We start from the raw sequence: 27452 nt of genomic DNA on the forward strand, positions 1-27452 counted from the left end.
AGAGAAAAATAAATAAATAACACAAAGTGATGTTACCCAAGCAAGGCCTTCTAATAAAGGAGTGGTCCCCTCACCTATCCCTCCCTACCTGTGCAAGTCCTGCTCACATCAGTTTCCTTCCATCCAATTAGGCGACCTGGGAGACCCAGCCAGTACCGCCCAGACGGACTTCGGAGTGGTGATGGGGTACCTCCAAGAAGCTTACAGGATGGAACCAGGGAAGGTTTTGGACACTCCACATCACTCAAAGTTCCATTGGCTCGATCCCTGCAGATTAGTGAAGAACTACTGAGCAGAAACCAATTGTCCACAGCTGCCAGCCTTGGGCCATCTGGATTACAGAATCATGGACAACACTTAATACTATCCAGGGAAGCCTCTTGGGCAAAACCACATTATGAGTTCAACTTCAGCCGTATGAAGTTCAAGGGAAATGGTGCACTCAGCAACATCAGTGACATTCCTTTTCTTGCAGAAAACTCTGCCTTCCCCAAAATGGCACTTCAAACAAAACAAGATGGAAAAAAGGATGCGAGCCATTCATCTCCTGTAGATTTAAAGATACCACAAGTTCGAGGAATGGATCTTTCTTGGGAGTCTCGCACTGGTGATCAGTACAGCTATAGCTCTTTGGTAATGGGTTCACAAACGGAGAGCGCACTTAGTAAAAAATTAAGGGCTATTCTTCCAAAACAAAATAGAAAAAGCATGTTAGATGCTGGACCTGATTCTTGGGGCTCAGATGCTGAGCAGTCTACCTCTGGACAGCCATATCCCACATCGGATCAAGAAGGAGATCCTGGCTCCAAGCAGCCTCGGAAGAAAAGAGGGCGTTACAGACAGTACAACAGTGAGATACTGGAGGAAGCAATCTCAGTGGTTATGAGTGGAAAAATGAGTGTTTCCAAAGCTCAGAGTATTTATGGGATTCCCCACAGTACACTGGAGTACAAAGTAAAAGAGAGGCTGGGCACTTTGAAAAACCCTCCAAAGAAAAAGATGAAATTAATGAGGTCGGAGGGGCCAGATGTTTCTGTAAAGATTGAATTAGATCCCCAGGGAGAGGCAGCACAAAGTGCAAATGAATCAAAAAACGAGTAGGAATATTGTAGAGTGCCAATTACTGTACAAACTGGGTGAGCACTACTGCATTGTTCAGCTATCATTGCTTGCACCTGACTCCATTCACTGTGACACTTGTACTTTGCAGATTTTGCATTGACTTGTTTGTCCAGATGTGAAAGGTGCATTTTGAATGTTGCATATTTTAAATTTTTCTTGTGCAGTATGGCCCAGGATATTGTTTGGCCTTTTGCATGTTTCTCTACAAAAGAGAATTGAGTTACCTCACAGAAAACAGATACATGGAAGTGGACTCCTTGTCTGTAGAGCCTGCATGCTTTTCTTTCTTCTTTTTTTTAAGTTTATCTTTGCCTTTATTTAAAAAGGAAAAAGGAAAAAAAGCCCCTTTTAGAAACCACCTGTGTCATACTGGGAGCTTTATCGTTGCAAATTGGAAATTGGAAAGCCATCATAAAATACTAAAAAATTTTTTTTTCTTCTACCATTCAACTAATTGAAGGATTAAACTAAAGGAAAAACTCTTGAGAACAACAAACCTTTGAGTTTAAGAAATTTGGTTATTCGCTGATAAACATTTATTTGGGTCAATTTACATCATATGGTTTTCTTCTGGTTATTAAATTTACTTAATAAATTAACAATATATTTAGTGCTCACCCAGAAGGGAAGGAGGTGGAAATGTGCACACACTACCTTCAGAAATGCTTCGGTTAATTACTTTGTAACACTACCTTTGCTGTAATTTCATTTGGAATTTTCTAAGGGTAGAATTTGGTCTCACCCAAGTGAGGGTTATAGCCTTATCTCATGGAGGACGAGCTCCGCAGTCAGGGTACATTACATAAAACAATAGAGGATGCCTCATTTTAACAAACTAAGTTTCTTTGTATTAAATCATTTTACAGATATGATCATGTGCTTAGATCATGTGCTAACGACTGTCATGCAAGCAGCTAGTTTAATGTATTTTTAGTATCTGTTTATTGGGGAATGGGAAACTAGGGGGAAACGATGTGTATGAATAATTACAAGATTGCAAAAATCATACCTTGATGATTTTACTGCATCAATAGTCTGCCCAAATGCCCACATGAATGAAGGGTCTGTGTGGTGAGAGAAAAAAAGACAACCCCACAAAACTTGTTACGGTATAGGCCAAATTTCACTTTTAACAGTAAACCAACTAGAAGTCAAGTTTGGGAGTTTCTTTCATATCTAATCCAGATACTAGCAAAGATGGGGGAGGGTTGTATTTAGTTTTTTATATAATTTGTAACTGGAATTATTTTGTTTGTTTCTTGGCATCCTTTTTAATATTTCCTTTTATCTGACATTTAGCTCTTTTAATGGTTGTTTAGCACACAGTTCAGGACTTTTAGATCATGTTTGTACAAGCACTCCTTGAAGAATATCTAAGCTCTTTTTTGAGATGAGATTTAAAAATTAAAATAAATTTTCTGCAATGTTTTGGCCAGTATAACTGATAAGAAAGGCCATGAAATTAACTTTGCATTGTGACCAAGTTTAAATTACCATTTGTTCAAGACAGAATCGCATGCCATATACATGTTCTGTTCTAATCTGCTGAGAAAGGTGGCCCCAGGTCCTTCTAAAACACTTAACCAAAACCACAAAAGACTAGTTTTCAAATCAAACTTGGGTCGATCACTTGAGAAGTTGATTTCCTCTGATACTAATGTGTGAAAAATAGATCGAGATATTCCGAAAGTACACATTCTTTGCTTGGAAACTTTGGAGCAGTTGATTAGGTAAAAGATAGTTATCCCTCAACAACCTTTGTGTTCAAAGGTTAGGCACACCATTGCTGTTACTAAAATACATACACTGCTCATTCTTAACATAGCTTGGACTTGGGTTCCTCTTTTGGTTTGGTTGTTTTATGTATCAGTTTAATCATTGGATGACTGAGCCTGTTTTCTATTAGCTTTCTAGTTTCAACAGAAAAATAGTTTGGGTTCAGAGCAGTATATGACTCTGCAATGTTTTCTAGCCTAGCTGGAAGTTGCAATTAAATTCTTTGAAATGTGTGGTTTTCATCAGCAGTTGAAGGAAGTTGTAGAAAGTTTGCTGAAAGCAAAAGGCTGCACTTGTGAAGAAATGCCTCCTTTGTTCCATACTCAATAATTTGTCAAACACAGTTCATTTCAGCTATGGTGCCTTTTTGCATGGCGTTTGGGGTAGCCCAAGACTGCTTGTGAAAAGGTCCTGTGAGCAATTAATTCATGCTTCTCCCTCCCCTCCCTCCCCACAAAAAGGCATCAGTTAAAGGCCCATTTAAAAATCTGGCCCTAAAAGTTCAACTTTAGTAGAGTTTTACTGTTCAGAGAGGTTTAATCCAATGTAGTAGTCTATAAAGTGATGTATGAGTTGAGTTAATGTAAATTTTGTCATTGTAGTGTACATGGAGTGATCATTTTACTAACATAAATATTTTCTATGTGTGTTTCAGTGGATGACAATCGAGCAGCAGAAGAATGGTGTGCCTACCCTTTAATGCTGCAGTTAAATAAGAGAACTTGTATTGTGTCATTTCAGATTGTAGGCTGAGAGTTGTAAATAGTGAAAATTTGAGTACTTATTATTTGTTTTGGTTAGAAAGTGAATTTAAAAAACAAACCAAACTCTAAACCTTCTCAGATTAAAGTCCTGAGACCTGAAGATTGTAATTTCATGTCTGTGAAGCTTTTAAACATTTTACACTTGAGATCAGTCATGACTTAATATTCAGGTAAATTTTCTTTTCCAAGAAGCTTTTGAATAAGCATATTTCCTCCAAAGGTCGGTTGGTCTCTCTCTCTCTCTCTCTCTCTCTCTTTTTTTTCTTATTTGAGTGTAGGTTGTTTTAAAGCACTAATTGCATTACATTCGTAACTGCAATATAAAATAGCCATTATTGTTTTGTGAAGCATGGTTGAAATTAGATAGTGGTCCCTTTTAAATTTCATGAGCCTCTCAAAAAAAAAACCTCAAAAAAAAAACAGAAAGCTGCTGAATATTTCAAAAGATATATATTTTACCTTATTGTAGGTTTTGTAAAGTTAGTTTGTAATATTCAGGTGCACTTTTAATGTTAAATTTAATTTTGTGTTCAGAGTTCCATTATACCATGTACTTCTTGGAGGTGGCTCATCACATGGCTGGCTGTCAGTTCTTGGTGCCGCAGTGATCCCTTAATATTTGATTTCTCTCTTAATTTGCCACTATTCTATATTGGCACTTTCAGTGTAGATATTCTAGTTTGGGGATGTCCTTATAATTATGTAATAGAGATTGGTCTATCCGCATGCTTAATTTCTGCTAATCAAGACTTGTGCAGGGTTCCAAATAACAATTGACCATTTTTATGGTATTGGAAAGTATAGTTCACAACTGTCATTGTCACAGAGCCTTGTTTCCTCACGTTTGCCAATAGGTGGATAATGACATTACTCACAATATTTATTACTCAAAGTAATGTTAGCGATAATGTATTTAAAATTCGGTCTTGCAGTTTTTGTGAGAGAACATTGATATAGAGTAGATAAGCTATAGCACTGTAAGATCAAAAGTGAAAAATTCTGTGGGAAGATAAGTAGTTGGTATCATTAGCTTTCTCATACCTGAACGTAGTCATCAAGCTCGACAGTAATGTATCATATTTCTTTGTTCAGGGCTTACAGGTGACTCTGAACTATGTGATGAGCTATACATCTTTTTTTTTTCTGTTCCCCAAGTACCATGAAGGACAAGGTCTCTTTCAGGAAAAATAATTTATATTTGTGTATAATACTTCTTAATATTAAGTTGTTCTGAAGTTTAGATGTTGCTTGATGAACCTTTGCTGCAGCAGATCTGAGTAAGGCTTTGTGTGATAATAGGGGTCCTTTATGTGAAGTTAAATACTGTTCAGTTCTGGCGAGCAAGCTCAACAGGTGTGAAGTGTGTATTAGCTTTATTTGGTACACTTTTACTTTACAATATTGAAGTGCTTTTAGAACTCTGGTTATCTTACATATAAACCAATACCTCAACCAATTGGCATTACCATTTCCCAATGTTTTACCTGAGCTATAATATGAGCTGTTTGGGTTCAGATAGTAAAATAAAAGGCACAATGAGAAGCTTAGTTCCCAATTTTCTGGAGAGAACTCTAAATTAGGTGAAAGCTGACTGCCCTCCAAGGCCCGTATCATAGCTGCCTTCTGTCACTAGGCAGTACGTACTGACCTGGGAGCTGCTAGTGAACAGTGTGGCCTCCCCTTTCCCCACATAAGCACATGGTGCAAGGCCTGATTGTAAGCCATTGTGATTCTCTTACATCTCATTGACCCATAATAGGGAAGCTTGGATTCAGTTATTTATACAGAACAAGTCAGTGAGTCAACCTGTGTCAGAACCTGAAATTATTTTGCATAGTTAGAGCAGATAAATGACACTTTGGAATAATTTTCTTTAACACTTATGATCCCTGTAGATTTAATTTTGAGATCACTGTATTTTTGCTTTTGTCATTATCCTTTCTTTAAATGCCAGCGGTGGTTTTCATATGTAATCTCCCATTCTGTATATTCAGGTTGTTGTCATTGTAGACTATGGTAATAGATTGAGTTGCTCTACTAAGTCTTTTTTAGGAGACATTGAAAGTTAGTTAAGTTTTGAACATCTTGAAGATATCAAAGATTGTTTTCCTTGTTACCTCCATAATAATTAGGTCTTCAGGTCAGTGTTATTAAAATCTTAATGGCTTTAGTCAAACATCCCAGTTAAGAAACTATTGAGCTATAGATTTTTTTTAATCAAATGATTTTTAATATATTGAAAATGAAATAATTGTAGTGCAAGGAATGCAGACCTCTAAACTCTTTCTTTGTTTTGTTCTGAATTTGAGACTTGAGTAGACTATGGTGACTGAAGGGAAAATGAGAAAACTATTTGCAATCTTCTCTTACTCCCAGATAAATTCTCAGTTGCCTTTTAAAGAAGCAGACATTAGCCCTGTAGCAAAATGCCATAACTCAATCTGTGTGCCCATGTTCTAAAGGAGATTGGGGGAGAAGGGTGGTAAATAGGAAGGGAAAGTAGTTAAAGATTCTGTCGTGCAGCACTAAAATTGAATCCCAGGGTAATGTGGTAATGTTGGGCTATATTCGATTTATCATCAGAAAAAAATATTTGGAGAGTTTGAAAATGAGAATCAAGGCTAATGTTGATTTAACGAGCAATGGAACAGGAGTTAATTCTGCAACTATTTGGGGGTTGGGGGTTATTTTACAGTTTTTTGATTCATTTAGAACTGTGTCAAAAGTTGGAAAGCAAGCACTTTTAGTTAATCATAGATTTATTGGATGTAGCAAATATTATAATATTTAATCTTTATTGTTTGAATATGGAAATGAACTCTTTACCCCATCTTGGACTGTAATTGAGCAGGCTCAAGATGATCTTTTCAACACTGGAAAAGACCCTACACACGTACCAAAAAAACCTAAAGCAGTAAGACATATTTGAAAATCCATACCTCTTAGACTTTTTAGATTTGTCTTGGGAAAGAATTTATGAACCTATAACCAGTATTAGTGCAGTCTTGGGTTCCTTGTTCTGCATAATTGCACCCTTTCTCAGGTATGTCCTGAAAACATAAATTTTAAAATAATCTCTTTAGAGATTAGAGTCTCAGTGGATAGTGTGTAAGGGGACTGGGGGAGGGGGGTTAAACACAGGACACTGATACCGTAGAGCAGGGATTTTTAACATTCAATAGCCAAATAGAATTTCAATATAGAGTATTTTTACCCCCTCAGAATGAGTGAAATAACATCTGTTATTTGGTAAATACCCGGTGCTACACTCCTAAAAGTCTTTTCTATCATCCAGGTAATTTTTTTTCCTGCTTGGTGGGAGGGTAGATAGTTAACTTTACTGTCACTAGGAAAGCACTTGTCAGAAATGTTTAAAGTACTAGAAAAGGGATTATTCAGCACTTTTTCTGTTACAACACTAAAGTCTTAATTTATCTTCAGAGTCTTAGGTACTGTAAGTTTTACGGTGATTATTTAAAAATATAAAACTTACTACATAATATGGGGTCAGATCACATTTATATAAATCTTATTTAAAAATAAAACTAACACTTTGTACTTTCAAGCAATTCCAAGTGATTTGCCTCGTTTTCTCCATTTTATTAAGCATTTCAGGCTTAAGAATTTGGAATTGAGTGGAGGTAAGGGGGAAATTCCCCAACATGGAAAATTGTGTCAGACCATATTCGAGAAATAAATCACTAGGAAATGGGTAGGGATTCTCTCTCCCTTAAGTCTTCAGGGAATGAGCAGTATTTAGAATCTTTGGCTGAAATTCAAGCCTTTTTACTGTGTAAATTTTTAATATTAATTCACTGACATGCTTTTTACATCAGAGGACTGAAAATGGATCTTAATGTTTTTAAGTTGTGGAAGGGTATATTTCTAAAATGAGGGTGGGATAATTAACTAGGTTAGTATACCAGCATTAGTAAGTTTATGAAATTTTAGTATGTAATAGCAAAGTGTTTGATTAAAAGTCTAATCCTATATTGCTAGTCAAAATTAGTTACATTCTGATCTAGGAAAGATAATAGTCATTGGATATTGATATGCTGTGCTGTCAGAGAACCAGACGAAGATAGAAACCTTTATCTGACTCCCACATGTTGCTTGTTCTGATGGAATCGATACTTTAGAGCAGGTTGTTGCTGCTTTGAGAAGAAATGTATAAACTCTACACTTGGAGTGTTTGCTTAAATTCTTTATAACCTCCACTTTAAAATGTCAGACATTGGTTTTTTATCAGTCCATACTGTTAAATAAAACTAGTGTTCTTAGGAATTAAACTTGTACACACTGTTTGAAAACCCTCAGGGACAGTTTACACACTATTCTCACTCAATTCAGGTACTTTGATGCTATTCTTAAACCTAACAGTGACTTGTACTTTTCTGTTTTGCTTTTATTTCAACGTGCTGGTAGCACATCCTTGATGAATGTCAACTTAAAAACTCAGTTCAGGTATCCAGGTATAACTCAGCCAAACAGATTTTAAAGCTGCATATAACTCTCCAGCACACGGTGCCTCACACTCTTATAGTGGCATTCTATTTATTCAGTTATTACTACTGAGCAGATAATATGGGGGTTCCTGTTAATTGTGTATTTTAGAAACAAAAACACAGAATGTGCATAAACATGTAGCCAGCACATGTAAAACACATATATTCACTGACACGCAGTTAAACTATTTTTAAATGCCACTAATAGCCAGCACAATTAAATGACATTCCTTGCTTCTGTTGGTTGTAACAGATGCAATTCCTCCTCGATGTGGCTCTTGCTTCTTCACCATACTACTACTAAATTCAAGCACTGGTCCTTGGGTGTCTGACCTCGTCATTCTAGTTTATGCAATGTCTTTAGAGAATTCTGTGCACTGGCCACTGTGATGGAACCATTGGGCCAGGAGTGCTCTGAGTTTATTAGTAGTGATTCTGTGATTCTGCCAAAGTTGGTACTATAACATGAGCATGTACATGTCAAAAAAAAAAAATCAGCAGAGGCCTAGGTCTGCATATGAGCAGACGGTTTTGTCAGTATATTTTGTAGCCTTGAAGTCCTCAGTGACAAGTTTTCTGATGTGAAGTTCTAATTCTTGTATTTTAGCCCTTTGCATCTTCATTGTTTAAGATTTGTCTACTGGGGGTTTTATTCTTTTTAAAACTCCTTTTGTTTTCTGCAGTACTATCTGTGGTTAACAAAACAGATTATTCCTCTGCTCTAATATTTGATATCTTACATCTAAAAAGAATTCTTCACATATATCAAACCCATAGCCTTTGAATATTAAAAAAAAATGGCATCATACAAATTTCTAGAAGTTCAAGTGTCATGCAACAAAACAGGAACCCCCTTTACTCTATGGACCTCATTTCAATATACTGTTTACAGTTTGACAGAATTGTATAATTTAATATTTCTCTTGTACTGTAGTTTATATTTATTTACAGATTTTTTTTGTACTGTGTGATTTGAACTTTTTGTTCTTGCTATGATCAATGTTTATGTAGTAGAGCACTTATGATCACAAATTAAGTTTTTTGGTTTGATTGCACTACATTAAAATTTTTAATGCAGTTCTGATTTTTGACTGGACTACAATAAGCTGTGTCTTAATGTATGTGATGAGTACTTAAAACTTTAATCCATGTGGTCCCCCTTTTTTTTGCATTGTATGTCAAAGGCGCTAGTTCTTTCGTGCATGTGTAAGATTTAATGGTTCCATTGTATTATTTGACCATGACATTTTGGAGAAACATTCCCAGCTGTAATGTTGTGTATGGTAGTTCTCACTGGATGCTAGACTTTTCAAAACCACTATTCTTCTAATAAATTTTGTTGTGAAAAACTGTTTTAAAGTTTTGGTTTCTACTTTTTAAGGTTTTAATGCTTTTTTACGAAAACTCACAAACGGGTGACATTTCAAGGTATTCTATTAATGTGCATGACAAGATAATTTTTTAAAAAAGTCTTTTACAAATGAAATTTCTTAGATAACTAAAAGTTGCTCCTTCAAAATCATGTTTCAGTATTTGGAAGCTGCACTACCTTTCATCTCTAGGTTTTTAGTAGTTTGCTATTCTCCCTAACCCTCATTTTCTTCATTGGATTCACTTAGGAAACTGTTTTAAGGGGACCAGGAGATAGTATAAGGGGTGAAAAAAATACCCCTCCCCCTCCACCAGTAATACCCAAGTGTGGTCCTGGTGACCTCACAGGGCCCAAGTCCCTGTCGGGCCAGATCCTGAGCACTAACAAGGAGGACCAAATAAATTTTTTTCTGTTAAAGAAGATGCATTGGTGTTTTTAAAAAGAGTAACTTCTTGCTGGGCTTAGTTTTTACCATTTTTTCTTTTTTGGAGTAAATATTTATGTTGAGATAGCTTATCAAAAGTTTGCTGAAATTTTTTTTAGTATAACTATGAAAACAGCATTGTCAATAAATTAAGGTCATTATGCTTTGATTCTTGGAAGGATGCTGGTATTTCCTTGCAAAACAAGTAGTAGCATCCACGTACTGCTCAACATTTACAGTCTTTAGAATTTTGGTATATAGAGAAGTTATGGTTTTTGTTTTTATTTGGGTTTTCTTCATTTTTTGTTTTTGTTTGTTTTTGTTTTGTTTTTTGGATTTGAGACCACACATAGCAAAGGTTAGGTTATGGTTCTGTGCTCAGAGGTCACTACTGGCATGGCTTGGGGGGACCATATGGGATGCCATGACCAGCTGCAAGGGGAGAGGCTTACCTGCTGTGCTATCTCTCCAGCCTCCATAGAAGATTTGGATGGGGGGATGGGGGGCAGCTTGGTAGTAAAGCATTTGCCTCGCATGTGAGTTTCTCCAAGGGTTCATCTTCATAACTGCAAAAGGAAAAGTTTTAAGAGATGATTCCTCATAGTAAGGGAACAGTTAAATTGTTAATAATAAAGTTTAGAAACTATATGAGCCAAGATTATAGCTGCTTTTTTAAGCCCATCGTTTGCATAGAATTAATGTACATATAAACAATTCTGTTAATTTTTATGGCATTTTATCTTTTTAAGTGTTATTGTTGGTAATAGGTCTGGGTCATCTTCTAATGTTTTTGTCTTATTTATTTGGCTCTCTATTTCTGCCCTCTGGTCAGTGTTTATAAAATGGGAAATTGTGTTGGTTACACCCACTTGTTTGTTGGCTTCATTTGTTCACTTTCATATTGACATGTTTTTATAGAACATTTTTCTGGAAACTTAGTATTTCTTCGAAATTCCAAATCTATGATTACTTCTTAACTACCCATTCTAACTTGATTTCCAGATCATTCTGATTGGGGTTATAATTTACCATCTCATATGAATTTTTAAGTTTAGTTTTTACTTTTTTTATTTTTTTGGACCACACCCAGTGGTAGTCAGGGTTTACTCTTGGTTCTGCACTTAGGGATCACTCCTGGTAGGTTTAAGAGACCATATGTGGTACGATATGCAAGTAGATATTACTTCATATATTACTACCTATTTGCAAAAAGAAATTATTTGTTCTAAGCCAGATTTTTCTACTCTTGATTTTGCTGATACTTTGGGATTAATTCAGACATTCTGTATATTAAGATGTTGAAGCCAGGGAAATGACTTGGTAAAGTAGCATGAATAGAATGAAAGATTATGAAAGATAGACCGAAAAGTGGAATTACATTTTCCTCTGGAATTGTGAATTTTTCTTTGCCAGTGAATTGGATTTAAATATTAGGCATATACAAGTCATGTGATATTAGGTTGAAAAGTCCTTTTTAAAAATAGAAAATAAAAGCATTGTAGATAATTTCTTTTTACTCATTTGTATATCATTTGCTTCCAAAAGATATGCATTTGACGGTTTTATTCTTTAACTTAGAAATTGAATTTTTTGGTTTTAATGAGGTAATGGTAGTGTATCAAACTATATTTACAACTGATATAGACAGGCAAATTTGTAGAAAAGAAATGGTCTCGAAATGAAACAGGTGTGTTAAAAGGTTAATTGGAATGTGATTAAACATTTATACTGATGGTTTAGAGTTTATTTTGGCATATAATTTGGGAAGTGTGCAAAAATATATCAAAATTCATAAATACTACAGTATCTAGCCAAGAAGCTTATGTCAGCATATAAGAATACTAATATTGGGCCTGGAAAGATAGTACCATGGGTAATGCTCTTGCCTTGTACGTGGCCAGCTTGGGTTCAGTTCTTGGCATCCCATATTATCTTCCAAGCACCATCAGGAGTAATTCCTGAGCTCAGAACTAGGAGTAATCCTGAGCATTGATGCTGTGGTCAAAAAACTAGAAATAAAATATACTGCTCTGTTGGCTAGTGATTTAAAGATAATGAATTTATTATTCATCACTTTTAATTTGATCAGCTGGATAGAGTAGTAATTAGTACTTTCGATTTCTTGTAGCTTGGTAGAAAGAATTATTTTTTTATTTGTAGTGGGAGTGTTGACCTGAGTGATTTTTGAGCCTCATTTCAACAGACTATTTGAAAATGCATTTTCTATTAAGTGAGAGACATACAGTATTCATACACCAGAAATTTCAATAGTGGCCCTCCATCGAACATTTAAGTCCTAAAAATCTTACCTCTTCTTTGTAGCATTGTCTAAAAGGAAAACAGTAGAGATTTGGATGTTACTTTAGATATCTTAATTTTAAACAGCTTCATTAAGGGGGGTAGAAATAGTACACGGATTAAGGTTTATGCCTTGCATGCAATTTGACCCTTGAGTCCCACTGGATGTGGCCCTTTCCTTAAAAAAAATAAAATCTAAAAAAAATTATATGTTTTTGTTTTTTGTTTTGTTTGTTTTTGCTTTTTTGAGTCACACCCAGTAATGCTCAGGGGTTACTCCTGACTTTGCACTCAGGAATTACTCCTGGGGGTGCTTGGGGGACCATATGGGATGCCAGGGATCGAACCCAGGTCAGCCGCATGCAAGGCAAATGCCCTACCCGCTGTGCTGTCGCTCTGGCCCCCAAAATTTTCCGTTTTTGAACAGGATACCTTTGCAAAAATTAGCCAGGGACGTTTTATGTTAAACTTTACCATTAAAAAGTTAAAAAACTTTACCTAATTTCTATTTCTGTTGTATGTAGGCTAATTTTACCTTGAATATTAGAGCAGTAAATGTTCTTGGCATGGCTAAAGTCAATCTTTGTCAAATTCTGAAATATCCCATGCTTGAGTTCTACACTAAATCCCCTGTACTGGGTTATAAGAGTAAAGCGTGAATATGTATGTATTTTCAAAATGTAACAGGCAGGAGAAGGAGTTCAGCAGGCTATTCTAGAATGTTATGTGTAGTCCCTGAGCACTGATGCGAGCAACCCCCAAGTACTGCCTGTTGTGGCTCCAAGAAAGGAAAATGTAATATAAGGGCTTAGGGGTGTGTGTGTGTGTGTGTGTGTGTGTGTGTGTGAGAGAGAGAGAGAGAGAGAGAGAGAGAGAGAGAGAGAGAGAGAGAGAGAGAGAAGGGAAATGTCATATAAGGTCATGGGTTTTGGATGTGTGTGTGTGTGTGTGTGTGTGTGTGTGTGTGTGTGTGTGTGTGTGTTTATTTGAAGCACCATGATATTCCATACTGTTCATGATAGGGTTTCATGAATACAATGTTCCAACGCCCTGGCTCCCACCAGAGCTTCTCTCCACCATTGTCTGGATCCCCTTCTCGGCCACCCCTCTTACCTTCCTTGCCTCCCTTTATTTCTATTGGTTTAGTTCCATAAATCAGTTTTTGATCTTTGAACAATTGTTATTCCCATACCCTTGTTCTCTGTATCTCACACATGAGAGATCGTTCTCTTTATTTTTTGCATTTTAAAAGACGTTTGACTCAGAAAAATTTTAATTGTAGAAATAGAAATATAATGTAATTGTCTTTGTAATGTTCAGTGGTGTTAAGCATAATCATATGGTTGTGATCATAGTATTTTAATTATTCCGCTCAGTAAATACTTGGCCCCATTCTTTTTTTTTTTAATTTTTTAAAAATTTTTTTTATTTTTATTTATTTATTTATTGAATCACTGTGGGAAAGGTTACAAAGCTTTCAAGTTTAGGTCTCAGTCATGCAAATATCAAACACATTTCCCTTTACCAATACTTATTTTTTACCATGAAGAACCCCAATAAAACCCCATCCCCCACCCCTCCCAGTCCCTGTGAGGCAGATGAATTCTAGTTAACACTATCTGCTTTGATTAGATTCATTGTTTCAATAAAAGATTCACCACTATTATTTAGAGTTTACCCCCCCCCCAAATCAGACATGCTGAAAAAGCATTGTGAAGTGATTTGCTTTCTACAGCTGGGTTCAAGAATTAAATGTTGGTTTTGGATTTCTGCTATTTTACTTAATTGATCCTGGAAGTATTTCTACTGAAAGTCAGATAGTTAAGAAATTGGTTTCTGTGCTCTGGAGTCGTGGCCGTGCTGGAGAGCCGCTCGTGGGGGGCAACTGGTGGCCTCGGTAGGGCGTGAAGGGCGGACCAAAACGCCCCCCTTCCCATGAGGTTTTAGTCGCCCCCACACCCCCGGCTCATACCTGCTCATACCACAAGGCTCCCATGTGGCCGCCATCTTTCTTTCCAGAGAGGAAAGGGCGAATGGGGCAACACCCTTTCCCCTCCGGACAGACATGATGTCCTGGATTAACGCATAGTCCGTTCACTTTTCTGCTCCAAGCTGCCGGGTTCTGCATTAAGTCCTTATGCTTCTGGGGCCGTGGCTGTGCTGTTGGCCCCATTCTTATCCTTCTGGAACTTCCCAAGCAGTACTCGGGGACCTCGGGACTGCTTGCTCCTGGCTATGTGGTTTGGTGCTAGGACCCAAGAATGTAATGCTAGGGACCACTGGGACTGTACTTGATGGTGGCTGGGGATTGATCTGGGATCATGCTGCCTTCCAAGCATGCACCTCTACATTTTTCCTTTCATTTTCTTGAATGAGGCACATTGAAACTTGGGGATTTTAAGTGATTTGTCTTACATAACATGTTCTTAATACTGTGGTTCCTAACCATGATATTACTCTCTAAATAGACATTTTTGGCACTCTTGTTTCAATTTATTGAAATTTATTTCTCATGTCTGTACTTGGTTTTTCTTTTTTTTTTTGCTTTTTGGGTCACACCCGGCGATGCACAGGGTTCACTCCTGGCTCTACACTCGGAAGTTACTCCTGGCGATGCTCAGGGAACCATATGGGATGCTGGAAATCGAACCTGGGTCGGCCGTGTGCAAGGCAAATGTTCTACCCGCTGTGCTATTTCTCCAACCCCTACTTGGTTTTATTCTTAGATAAACATTTTGCCTTCCAGAAAAGTTAAATCTGTATTATGAAATTACCAGTAAATTTTGTGTGAAGCACATAATCTTCATTACATAGTTAAATGAGCATTGATAACTCAGTGCTGGGGCAGGTTGATCTTCAAGAGTAGGTAGAGTTAGGAGAGAATATGTCAAGAGTTCAGGAGAATTTGATGAGCCAGTCAAATTTTACATTCCAGAGTTTTGTTTTGTCATTACTCGTTTGCTTTCCTTAGTACATTATCTTGTTACTAAGATCAGTGTGTGTAAAATACCTAGTACCAAGACAAGCCCTTTGCAGATACTCAATAAAGGAAAGCTAGGAGTGATGATATCATCTGGTGTTGATTTATTTTAGCTAATTTAGGAGTTAGTTTGGTGAGATAAAGAATGAGAAAATTTAAGTTGTGGGGTGATTACATTTTGAAAGTGAGATTCGTTATTTCAAAGGATTATTTATTTGGAGTCTTATTTATTATTAAATTTATTATTAGTCTTATTATTTATTTGGCTCAGTGCTGGGCGATCGCTCCTCGCAGCACTCAGATGATCATGTAGTGCTGGGTTGTGATGTGTCCTCACACGTGGCACTTAAGGCACGTGCTCTGTTTGTGAACCACAGAACCAGCCAGATTAGGGTTTTTTTTTCCTTCAGATTAGTTATTTTTGACTGGGATTCTCAGCAGCCAATCTTGTTTTAATTCTTCAAAGACAAAGAATATTGGAACTATAATAGGAACCTGGAATGTTGCTTTTCTGCATTTCTTGGGCCTGTATTTCAGAGTAATATTATGAAACTGTTCTTTGTTACTTTTTTAGGACTGAAAGATGTTACGAATATAGGAGCTGTTTAAGGTGTTAATTATGAAGTTGTATTAAATTCATATACATGTCTGGGGAGAACTTTTTATTTTCAGATTTTACATCCTTAGATTCTAAAATTTTTAAAAATTTGGTTGTAGAGTTCAAATATCACTGTAACAACTGAATGTGGCACTGAGGATGTGTTCATGAGTGCTCATTCCTCAAGACTTTAGTTTTTTAATAAAGAATTGGGGCATCTTCTGCCTATTTAAGGTGATTTCAGTTGCATTTTTATTAAATGAAAGTTCTATGCTTTTTTTTTTCTTTTTTGGGTCACACCCCGTGATGCACAAGAGATTACTTCTGGCTTTGCACTCAGAAATTCTCCGGGCGTCGCTCAGGAGACCATATGGGATGCTGGGAATCAAACCTGGGTCGGCCGCATACAAGGCAAATGCCCTGCCTCAACCCCTGTTCTATGCATTTCAAACTGAAATCAGATCATTACCGTTTTTAGGAGTTCATTCCAATATCTACTCAATTGACCTGAAAGTGTTTCTAGGTTACATTCTATTACTAGGTAGTAAAATTATGACTCATTTTCATCATTTTTAGGGAAAAATAATTAAAGTAGAATATAATCATTTAGAAAATAGCACGCATCAAATAGAGGTCAAGTTCTCTGGAACATTTGTGTGTGAGAAGTATGTGTGCCTAGTCATAGTCTGAAGTGTTCAGAAAGTATGGATGAAGAAGATGCTTGACTGCAGATCAAAAGGTCAGAGCCTAAGAGTGTTAGACCATTGTTATTAGAGCTCAAGTTTGGTAACTTGTAATAGATTATTTATTGGAAGGCATTTTTTCCTGTTCCCTTTCCCCCCTCCTTCTCCCTCCACAGTGTTGGGGAAGATCAAGGAAAGATCTTTTCTTAAATAACTAGTAGGGCTGGCAAGATAACTCAGTGGACTGAGTGTATGCTTTCATGCATAATGTTTGGCTTGAGTCCCAGTGCCCAAGCTCAGGAATACAGAGCTGGGAGTAGTCTCTGATCCCTGCTGGGTGTGGCCCAAACCACCCCCCCTCCATCCTCATATAAATAATCATGTTTATCATAATTAATATCTTGGGTAAAGCCCCCAATATTTATTTAATTCAGTGTAATACATAAATCGTGATACATGATATGGCACAGTGCGATAAGGTTGATAAGTTTGATATGACTTGATGTAACATTTGTTACATTGAGTCACTTTGAAAATATTTTTTTCTTGTTCTGGGTTAAACTCAAAAGTTCTCATAGGGCCAGAGAGTACAGGGGTTAAGGTACTTGCCTTGCATGTGGCAGATCCAAATTTGATCCCTGGCTACGCTTGTGCTATGAGCATCACCATGAGTGGTCCCTGAACACAGTCAGGGGTAAGCCCCAATCACCACTAGTATAATTTAGCCTTTACCTACCACACAGGGCTGGAGCGATAGCACAGCGGTAGGGCATTTGCCTTGCACGCAGCCAACATGGCCGATCCGAGTTCGATTCCTCCGCCCCTCTCGGAGAGCCCGGCAAGCTACTGAGAGTATCTCGCCCGCACGGCAGAGCCTGGCAAGCTCCCCGTGACGTACTCGATATGCCAGACACAGTAACAACAAGTCTCGTGATGGAGACGTTACTGGGCCCGCTCAAGCAAATCGATGAACAACGGGAGGGCCGTGACCGTGACCTACCACACACTCTTCAAAAAACACATGTTCGGTTTGCATAGGGCAGAGCACCTGCCTTGCGTGTGTGAGGACCTGGGTTTAGTTCCTGAAACTGTAAAATAATGAGTACATTTTTGGGGGTGGGGGGATGAATACCCTAATAACTTGGAGCCAAGAATGTTGCTCTGTGGTAGAACTCATGCTCTACCTCTATAATGCTCTAGGTTCTGTTCCTACACCAAAGCAAATAAAACACTTTTAATAAAGATGAAGAATGGGCTGGAGAGAAGTATGATGGATAAGCCAATTCAAGTTTGATCCTGTATGGTCCCTCTAAGCACCATAAGGAGTGATCCCTGAGCACAGAGCTAGAAGTAAGCCCTGAGTACTGCTGAGTGTGACCCCAAAACAAAAAATGCAAGGCAAGTGCCCTACCCGCTATACTATCACTCCAGGCCCTAGCCCGCTTGATTTTAATAAGGCACTTCCATTTTGTGATCAGTGGATTTTATTTCTCAATTTTCTATATAATCTTGACTCCTTTTTTTCCCCCACATTGGTTTTCAATGGAAAGAATCTTGGTAGCTCAATTCAGAGATAAAACTATGTAACATTTTAGAGAAAATAATTATACCCCATGCCACCTTCACAACAGATAGATTGGATAGATGCATGGATGGCACAGTTTGTCATAACCTTTGTAATGTCCCTGAATCCTGGTATAATGATACACAGATGTAATATAGCACAGATAGATGCATATTCTGTGTACAGCAAAGATTTATCAGTGTACTTATCCAGGCTCTTGAATACACTTAAATTTTTTTTTCTGAACTTAAAGGATTAGATAGAAGTAAGAGTTTAGGATTCTTAACTTTCATTGCCATGGAGGGAGGCTGATGCATTTTTACATTTTCCTGTATTAAAGTGAAGAAGCAAGCCAAATTAGTTGACAGCTCTGAAATTTTTGTTCTACTGTCTGTTATTCTGTCTCCTCCTGTTTCCATTAGATACTTTTTCTTTTTCCATTGCTACTGAAATTATGTTTCATCATAAGCCAATCTTTAGAATGATCAAAACATAATTCACTGTCATTTTTATTTTCTTAATTAAAAAAGAGTGTATTTTGATAACAGTGCATTTGCTGTTTAGCAGTTTAGTTTGATTGGTAGTTTGGAATTAGGCACTGGCGAGAATACCCAAATCTATCCATTTCAAATTCTAGAATTTGAATTTTTGAAATTGTTGTTTTAGCTCTCTGTTACATCTCTTATTTGATCTCTTTTTAATGTAAGGTATAAGTATTGAACACCCACCATTTTTATTGACCGCATGATTGCTTTCGTATAGGAGTTTTAAGTGTTGACAAAGTAGGAGAGTTCAACTATGTCTGACCTCTGATCTAGAAAAACATCATAGAGTAAGTCATTAGAGATAGGATTATGAAACAACACACCATCCTTAATCTGTGCCTTTCCAAGTTTTTATGAATATTATCTTATCCTTTTACCGCACCCTTAAGAATTAGGCATGGAACAAAGGATAGAAAGACAAGGTGACCAAGTTCATGCAAGCCATTTCTCACCAAGTACACAAGAGGGCAGTTGAAAGTAGTTTCCGCCTCTTCTGTATCCCTTCCTCCCAGTAATATACCCTAGGATCTTCTTGCTCTGTCGTAGTGGTGACGAAGTATTTCTGGTAAATAAATAATCCATGTGTTGTTAAGTGGAAGAAGAATGAAATCACAGAAGTGATTTCATATAAAGAAGTGATTTCATAATCTGATGAATTACTGTTCTTGTAAAGATTATATAGATGTGAAGGACATACTGTAATACCTACTGTAATCACTAAAACATATGCTTCCTCTGACACTGAGTTTAGTAAGTAGTCTGCAGCACAGACGCTCTGCCCTTCAATGGTGTTCCTACATCCAGAGAGTACTCTAAATCAGGGTAAATGCTGTATGTAGACTTTATTAAATGCCTGTGCAAATACCATAAAAAGAAAAGGAATATCTGGAAGCTATAGAGAAAAGTAGCTGTTTAAAACTCAGGCAGAACTGAGCCAAAGAATTAGTCTTGGGTTAAGGCTCTTGCCTTGCATCCCACTGACCCCAGGTCCATCTCATATGAGCTCCTGAGCACAGGGGCCAAGACAGCCTCTGAAGTGGCTAGATATAGCCCCCACACCCCTCCAGGAACAAAACTTAAGACAAAACTGGTTAACACCCTACTGTTTGGAGGGTGGACCACACCTTGTGGTACTCAAGGGTTACATCAGTCTATACACTCAGGAATGGATCCTGGTTGTGCTCAGGGACCATATGGTATACTAGAGATAAAACCCGGGTCAAAAAAAAACAAGGCAAGCACCCAACCTGCTGTACTATCTCTCAGGCCCAACAGTCTTTGTGAACATGAAAAATAGTAATAGAATTAAAGTTCACATTAATTTAAAAATTGAATGTTCAAATGATTTGGAATTTAAATTAGTTTAAACTTGTTGGAGGGGCTGGAGCAATAGGACAGCAGGCGGGGTGTTTGCCTTGCACACAGCCAACCCAGATTGGGTCCCCGGCATCCCATATGGTTCCCCAAGCACCTCCAGGAGTGATTCCTGAAATCAGTGCCAGAAGTAACCCCTGAGCATCGCCTGGTGTTACCCAAAAAGCCAAAATAAAAATTAAAAATAAACATACTGGGAATTTCTAAAAGACAAGTTAGGACACTAGATAATATAGAGGCATAGTCTAAAGTAATTTTATTACTGTAGTTATAAAGTTAGCAATTGTAACAGGCCCATTTAAAGATACCTGGACAAAGGTTAGTGTTAATCTGAAGGTTTTCAGATTCAAGAGAAGGGGTTGGTGAGCTCCTGCCTATATATTTAGTTGCTTACTATTATCTCAGATTCAGGGACAATAATCATTTCAACTTAATGAGACAGAATATGAGTTCTTCAGATACATACAGCGCAATTACCACCATTTTTGTACTATTTATGTCTCAGTAAATGGTGTTGCCTCAAAAGAAAACCAGGGAAGCATCCTTGATGTTCCCTCTCCACCCCCAGTCTTGTCTTTTTTTTTTTTTTTTGCTAGGGGAAAACAGAAAAACACATGCATCTATTCAAGTGTAGTATCTGCTTGAAAACTAAGACAAGTTCAATCAATAAGAGACAAATTATAAGATACATGCATAGTCCCTTACACTAGCCAATGAATTTTCCAGGCCTATAAAATAAAATACTATCTTTTCTTTTGTTAAGCAGTTTACCAGATTTTGCAAATAGTTTCTTGGTTTGGTTTTGTTGTGTGTAGATATAGTTCAGCAACATTTATTTATCACTGGATCTTTAAACTCTCCCTGAATTCTCAACAGGGAAATTAAAACAGAGCAACTGGTCTTCTGTACCTTTTGCCTTGTGTTTAACATCTCCAACAGCTCTTCGAAATTCTGAGATTCACTTTCAACTTAGAAATGAGGAGACCAGTGTTCAGAGAAGTAACTTGCATAAGATCCAATAAATGGTAAATGTCAGTGCTAGAAATAGAATGTATGTTCTTTTATATTTCACACTTTGTTCTTTCTAATAGAACCACACTGCTTCAAGGGCCAGAGAGGAGCAGGGAATAGAGAGCGAGTCTCTAAGGAAAGCCTTCTTGAGAAAAAAGAATTAGCTAGAAGATATTATCAAATAGTTCAGCAAGCATTTACTAAGATTCCATCAGTGTTCTGCCTACCGCATACACTCAGGTTATAATCTCCTGAAATTATGTTACAGAAAGAAAAAGATTGACAGATTATATAAACCCTGAGATCATTGGAGCATACCAACCTCATGGACTTACTAGACTTACCCATCCATTCAGAAACACAGAACAGTTCTTGGATCCTTTGGCTTTGTTTAAAGTGTAGTGTCATCTTTTCCTCCCACTCTCCTGATAAAACTTGAGTTGTCTTGAATTATTAATAGAAATTATTTTAAATGATACTATAATATAGATGAGCCTCCTGTGAATTATCGCAAAATATTTATTGAAGATCAAGGAGAATAAACAAATTGGGGCTTTACTGAAAACATGCTCCTACCTTGCACTAACAAAGCAGCCTTTACAGTTTACAGGGTGATTTACTATATACTTCTTCACTTAGAGTCTGTTAGGATTTACTAGTCATTTCATCTTTTATCATGTTTGAAATGTTAAATCATTGGTCTTTTTCTCCATACCTTCAATGAGGAAGCAGAAAGATTCTTACAACACCCTTACCAGAACTCTTATGTAGTTTAGCCAGCTGGTCAGGATTGGAAATAGAAATTTAATGTAATAACTTGTGCTTCTAAACCAAGATTTGTAATACAGTATAGTTTGAATTTTTGTCAGTGTTGCAGACTGAAACAAGTAATTACTTGGGCTGGGGAACTAGCTTAAGGGACTCCAGCATGTAATTTGCGGGTGGGAGGTCCTAGTTTGATTCCCATCCCTGGGCATCACCTGGAGTGGCCCCAAAATCCAGACTGAAAAACCAATAACTATTTAATAAACAATGCCCAAGCCAAAAATCAAAGTATAGTTTGACTTTGACCAGAATTTTATTTTTCAAGAGAAAACTTTTTTTTAATAACATTTATTTTCTGAGATATAAGAACTATTTGTGAATGTATTTAGAAGCAGTTTTAAACAGATTGTGCATACTCTCTACAGCTTGTGTAACTTCAGGTGTGTTACCTACTATAGAAAGTGATCTTTGGAAAAATGACCATGCTAATTCCTTCTTTCTCTTTCTCTTTTCTTGTCTGACTAGTGAGAACTCAACAGAAGCAATAGAAGTAGATTCTAGCAATCAATCGAAGTCACCCCTGGAGAAGTTTATGGTCAAGCTGTGCACTCATCACCAGAAGCAGTTCATCCGTGTCTTGAGTGACTTGTACACTGAATCTCAGCCAGGTGCTGAGGAACTGCGACCTTTTGATTCTGGAGCAATGGATGCGTCCACTTGCAGTGCTGGCTGTGCCCAGTTAGGCACCAAACACCAGGAAAAGGATGCTGTGTGTGTCGATTTGAAGTCTCTTACTTCTGTAGATTTATTCATAGACTCATCAGGTTCTCATGGCTCTCTTCACTTGACAGAACAGGCCCTGAAGGAGCCTTCCAATGAGACAAACTCTATAGAATTAAGAGAGAATGCCTTGACCTTTGTCCAGAACGATTCTTCTGAAATTCCAACCACTAAACCCAGTTCTGCTAATTCAGTGGATAGTTCCACTCTGGGATACCTCACTGCATCTGATTCTTCCTCACTCAACTTCCACATCTCAAAGAACTTGGAGGGACAAACCACTGGAGAGGAGGAAGACACAAGTGTGAAAATGTCTGAGGATGGAAAAGACCAGGTACAGAGTTCACCATTAGTAGAAAGTCAGGTAACAGTAAAAGTGGTAGCTGAGAATACTGAGGAATGCAACAGCAGTATTGTTTCTCAACAAAATTCGTTCAAAGCTTTATCAGAAGAGGCTTGGAACTCAGGGTTTATGGGGAATTCACCTAGAACTGCTGACAAAGAGAATGCTTTGCAGTGTAGCTCAAAAACACCATTGCTCCAAGACTTAGAGGGAAATGAACAAGATGCAAGGCCAAAGCAAGAAAACCATCTTCACTCACTAGGAAGAAATAGAGTCGGTTGCCATTTTCATCCCAGTGATAAGGGCCAGTTTGATCATTCCAAAGATGGTTGGTTAGCCCCCAGCCCCATGTCAGCTGTACACAAAGCGTCTAACGGACATTCACGAACCAAGATGATGCCAACTTCCATTAAGACAGCTCGGAAGAGTAAAAGAGCGTCAGGGTTGAGGATCAATGACTATGATAATCAGTGTGATGTCGTGTATATCAGCCAGCCAATAACAGAATGCCATCTTGAAAACCAGCGATCAGTACTCTCCTCTCGGAAAACAGCCAGAAAGAGTACACGAGGTTACTTTTTCAATGGTGATTGTTGTGAGCTGCCAACCGTGCGCACACTGGCCAGAAATTTATGCACACAAGAAAAAGCTAGCTACTCCACACTGACATCAGAGGCAGTGGCCACTCCCCAGCAGACACCGGTCATGCCCGCCCCTAGCCCTACAGCAGAGGTGCAGCACCCCAGAGAAGATAACCCTGAAGAATTCAGTAAAGAAATAACCTCTCACCCAGGAAGAGACACAGATGCTTTATCAGAAAAGGAATTTCCAGAACCTGAGGCTAGCCCCATGATGAGTGAACCAAATCTGAGCAGCTCCTTCGAATCAAAGGAAGCCACCAACAGCCTGGTGTGGCCTCTCTCGGATCCCCCTCCTGAAGATGTGCCGGAAAGCTGCAGCACAGTCCCAGCTCCCGCTGCAAGTGGGATACCTTCCCCTGAGCAAGACCCAGGGCCAGTAGAATTGCTGGATACAGAGGAAGTGAATGTATCCCAAGATAGTCACCAGGTTTCCTGTACTGAAAACATTACTAAAGGAGGTAGTGAAGATCTTGTTTCTGTGCCTCACAGTTCTCCTGAGCCAGTCAACCCAGAGGAAAATCTGTGCTCAGAAAATCAAAGTCCACCAGTGGACTTGGAGCCTCCCCTCAGCCCAGGAAAAGCTGAGAATCATGAAAGCATCAGTACTGAGCCCAAGGCTGAAGATACTCTGGAGCTAGGTGCTGACCCACTGTTGAAGGAAACCATCACAGTTACTAGTGAAAACCCAGGGGAGATTGAGGAAAGTGAGGCAGCAGACAGTACAGGAGAATTAGAAGAAGAGGGAAGTGATGGAAAACGTACTTCAGAAAGAGATGTGTGTGATCAAAGCACTGATTCACCTGAAGAGAATTTGGACAAAAAGAAAAAAGGTAGAAAATTCCCTGAAGCCTCTGATAGGTGCCTAAGAAGTCAACTTTCAGATTCTTCACCTGCCGATAGGTGCCTAAAACATCAAAATTCAGATTCTTCCTCACCTTGTCCTGAGATTAAAGCTTCTAAAACTGCTGGTGCAAAATATTCTAAAAAAGATGGGTACTCTGATGAGACAGTATCTGAGGGTTCTCTGACTAGTGGTTTTACTACAGAAGAGGACACTGAAAACCCAGATACTGATAAGAATCCCTCTGCAAAAGACATTGAGCAGGAAAGTGAGGAAAGTGGGGTCATCACTAGGCAGAGTTTGAAAAACATGTTGGCAAAGGAAGTCAAGGAGGATGTAGGAGATATTTTCTCCAGTGATCCATCAACCACAGCTAGCCAGCTCTTGGCCGGAGAGAGACTGGAAATCTATGTTCCTTCTAAGTTGGATGAGAAAAATACTCATGACCCCACAGAAAATAATCCTTGTACTTTTCCAGAACAATCAAAAGAGAAGCCAGAGTCTCCTCCTGCACTTCCTATAGAGGAAGCTGTAACTGACCTAGCCAGTACTAATACCCAGCACAAAGATGGTGATGGGGATGTGTCCTCTAGCACGCCTGGGTTGTCAGGGAGTAGAAATGGCGATGCTGTTGGGCCACCCAAATGGGTACCAAGGCCTACCAGACTGACCTCTTCGACCTACAATCTAAGACATGCTCATTCTCTGGACTCCTCCTCCGATACTACAAAAGTGAGATCAGAAAAAGAAGTAGCAGAAAAGAACCCAATGCCAAAGGAAAACAAAGCCTTGGAGAATAGAGACCCCTCAGAAGAGGATGAAGTGGACATGCTGGTAGATGAGCGACCAAAGTTTGTAGAATGGTGTGCTGAGGAGGAGAACCAGGAGCTTATTGCCAACTTCAATGCCCAATACATGAAAGTTCAGAAAGGCTGGATCCAGTTAGAGAAAGAATCTCAGCCAGCACCAAGAGCAAGGAACAGGTCAGATAAACTCAAGGAGATTTGGAAAAGCAAGAAACGGTCACGGAAATGTCGGAGTACTTCAGAGGTACAAAAGTTTTCTCCTGTACAGATGCTATTTATGACCAACTTTAAATTATCTAATGTTTGTAAATGGTTCTTAGAAACAACAGAAACCCGGTCTCTTGTCATTGTGAAGAAGCTCAACACTCGACTTCCAGGAGACATCCCCCTTGTCAAGCACCCTCTCCAGAAGTACACTTCTTCCAGCCTGTACCCCAGTTCACTGCAGGCTGAACGCTTGAAAAAACACTTGAAGAAATTTCCTGGCGCTACTCCTGCTCGTAACAATTGGAAAACACAGAAGCTCTGGGCTAAATTTCGAGAGAACCCTGACCAAGTGGAGCCAGAGAATGCCAGTAAGGTGAGCCTCAGCCCCAATTCTGAAGATACTACAGCCGACACTAAGGAGGGCAGAAATAGCCATCCTTCCACAAACTCACCTACTCCAGCCAGTACCCGGATCCTTAGAAAATATTCCAATATTCGCGGAAAACTCAGAGCCCAGCAGCGCTTGGTCAAGAATGAGAAAATGGAAGGCCCATGTAGCCTGACTGTGGAAAATAAGCAGGGTTCTAAGAGTGTTTGCATCAATCCTCTGATGTCCCCCAAACTTGCCCTGCAGGTGGATATAAATGGGTTTCCCCTTAAGGCCAAGAGTACTGATGGAATGAAGGGAAGGAAAGGGAAGCAGATGTCTGAAATCTTGCCAAAAGCAGAAAATCAAAATAAACGCAGGCGAACAGAAGGCAGCAGCACTCAGGATAGGAAGGACAAAGGACCAGTGGCCAAAACCAGCAGAGAGAAGCATATTGACGCCACCACCAAGTCCTCCACTGCCAGGAAGCCAGCTGCGAGGGACAAAATCAACCAACTGCCCAGAAAGACATCTTTGAAAGAGAGTAAAGTGAAGACCCCTAAAAGGTCCTCTGGGAAGAGCTGCCCTCCCTCCAGGAAAGAAAAAGAGAATGCAAGCAAAAAACCTAGCCAGCCCGCCACCTTGGAGTCAGTGACAAAACCTGCAAAGCAGAAAGGGGGAGCAGCTGATTCCTCCAGGCCACAGAAAGCCACGAGCAGGAAGCAGAGCAGCGGAAAGACCCGGAGCCGACCCCCGACAAAAGCCACCGAGACCAGCACGGCCCAGAAAAAGCGAAAGCTGAAAGTGAAGCCGGACTCTTCTCATGGCAAACGGAGACGACTGGATACGAAGTGATTGGAAGGGAAGGGTGGTATCTAGGAATAAAACTTTTATAGAAGTAACCCTTTATTTTGCATTAACTAAATCTGCTTCTCAAGCCTTTCAAATCTGCAGTTAATGGAGAACACAGTTGAAGATGTCCGAAGATGCGGCTCAGATGGAGAAGGGAACTTGCAGAGTCTTTCTCTGAGGCTGCGTAAGGAAGTTATATATTATAGTCTTCTTGTTCCTTGGGTTTTAAACTTGGAACTGAGCAGTTTTAGTTTTTGAAAGTACAGTGCCTTATTTATCCTTTTTGTTTTTAAATTTACAAAAGCTAAAAAGCAGATCTATGTGATTAAAGGCTTGTATTTTATACTTGATGCACAAGCACTTGTCCTGTAGCCGAGAAGACCACCATCATGCACATAAACTACTTTCTGAGCTGCCACCCAGCGGTGTCTGCCTGCGAGCAGATACGCCTCTTTGCAAACCACAGCAGTGAATTTCCCTCTCTGTCTTGTTTGTTTAAATATTTGAAAGCTAAACCAAATCCTTTTTATGACGTGTGAAGAATGCGGAGGGCATTTATAATTACAAAAGATGGATATTTCTGTTACCCCTTTTAAAAGAATACCATATTCATTGCTGTCACTCCTCTTACCACTGAGTTTTTGTCATATGAGAACTCTAAATTTCGTGCCCTGGGACAAAAGGTATGTTGCAGAATGTTAAGATTGGTTTGTGAAATTATGCGCATCCCCCATACTGATTTTGTTTCTGATTCTTCCCATCCTTCTCATTTTGGTCAGCTTTCCTAACAAGGTTTTTCATCTTTGAGAAAACATAATTAGAATTTTTTAGTCT

The 27452-nt window shown here is 38.6% G+C and overlaps 1 protein-coding gene across 7 annotated transcripts in view; it reads left to right on the forward strand.

The window, feature by feature from the left end:
• The window catches only part of LCOR (ligand dependent nuclear receptor corepressor), a 100950-nt gene extending 73749 nt beyond the window's left edge, over positions 1-27201 (forward strand). For 5 of the 7 annotated variants that reach the window (XM_056120764.1, XM_056120760.1, XM_056120762.1 and 2 more), the window contains one exon: positions 22307-27201. In XM_056120764.1, coding sequence (XP_055976739.1) covers positions 22374-26621 — 4248 coding nt within the window. In that variant the 5' untranslated portion in view covers positions 22307-22373 and the 3' untranslated portion in view covers positions 26622-27201. Of the gene's footprint in view, positions 1-131; positions 9521-22306 lie in introns of those variants that run through there. The other 2 variants (XM_056120766.1, XM_056120765.1) reach the window with 2 other exon arrangements.
• The last annotated feature ends 251 nt before the right edge of the window (positions 27202-27452 follow it).

This window comes from Sorex fumeus, unplaced genomic scaffold, assembly GCF_029834395.1.
Source record: "Sorex fumeus unplaced genomic scaffold, SorFum_2.1 ptg000043l, whole genome shotgun sequence".
Taxonomy (NCBI): Eukaryota; Metazoa; Chordata; class Mammalia; order Eulipotyphla; family Soricidae; genus Sorex; species Sorex fumeus.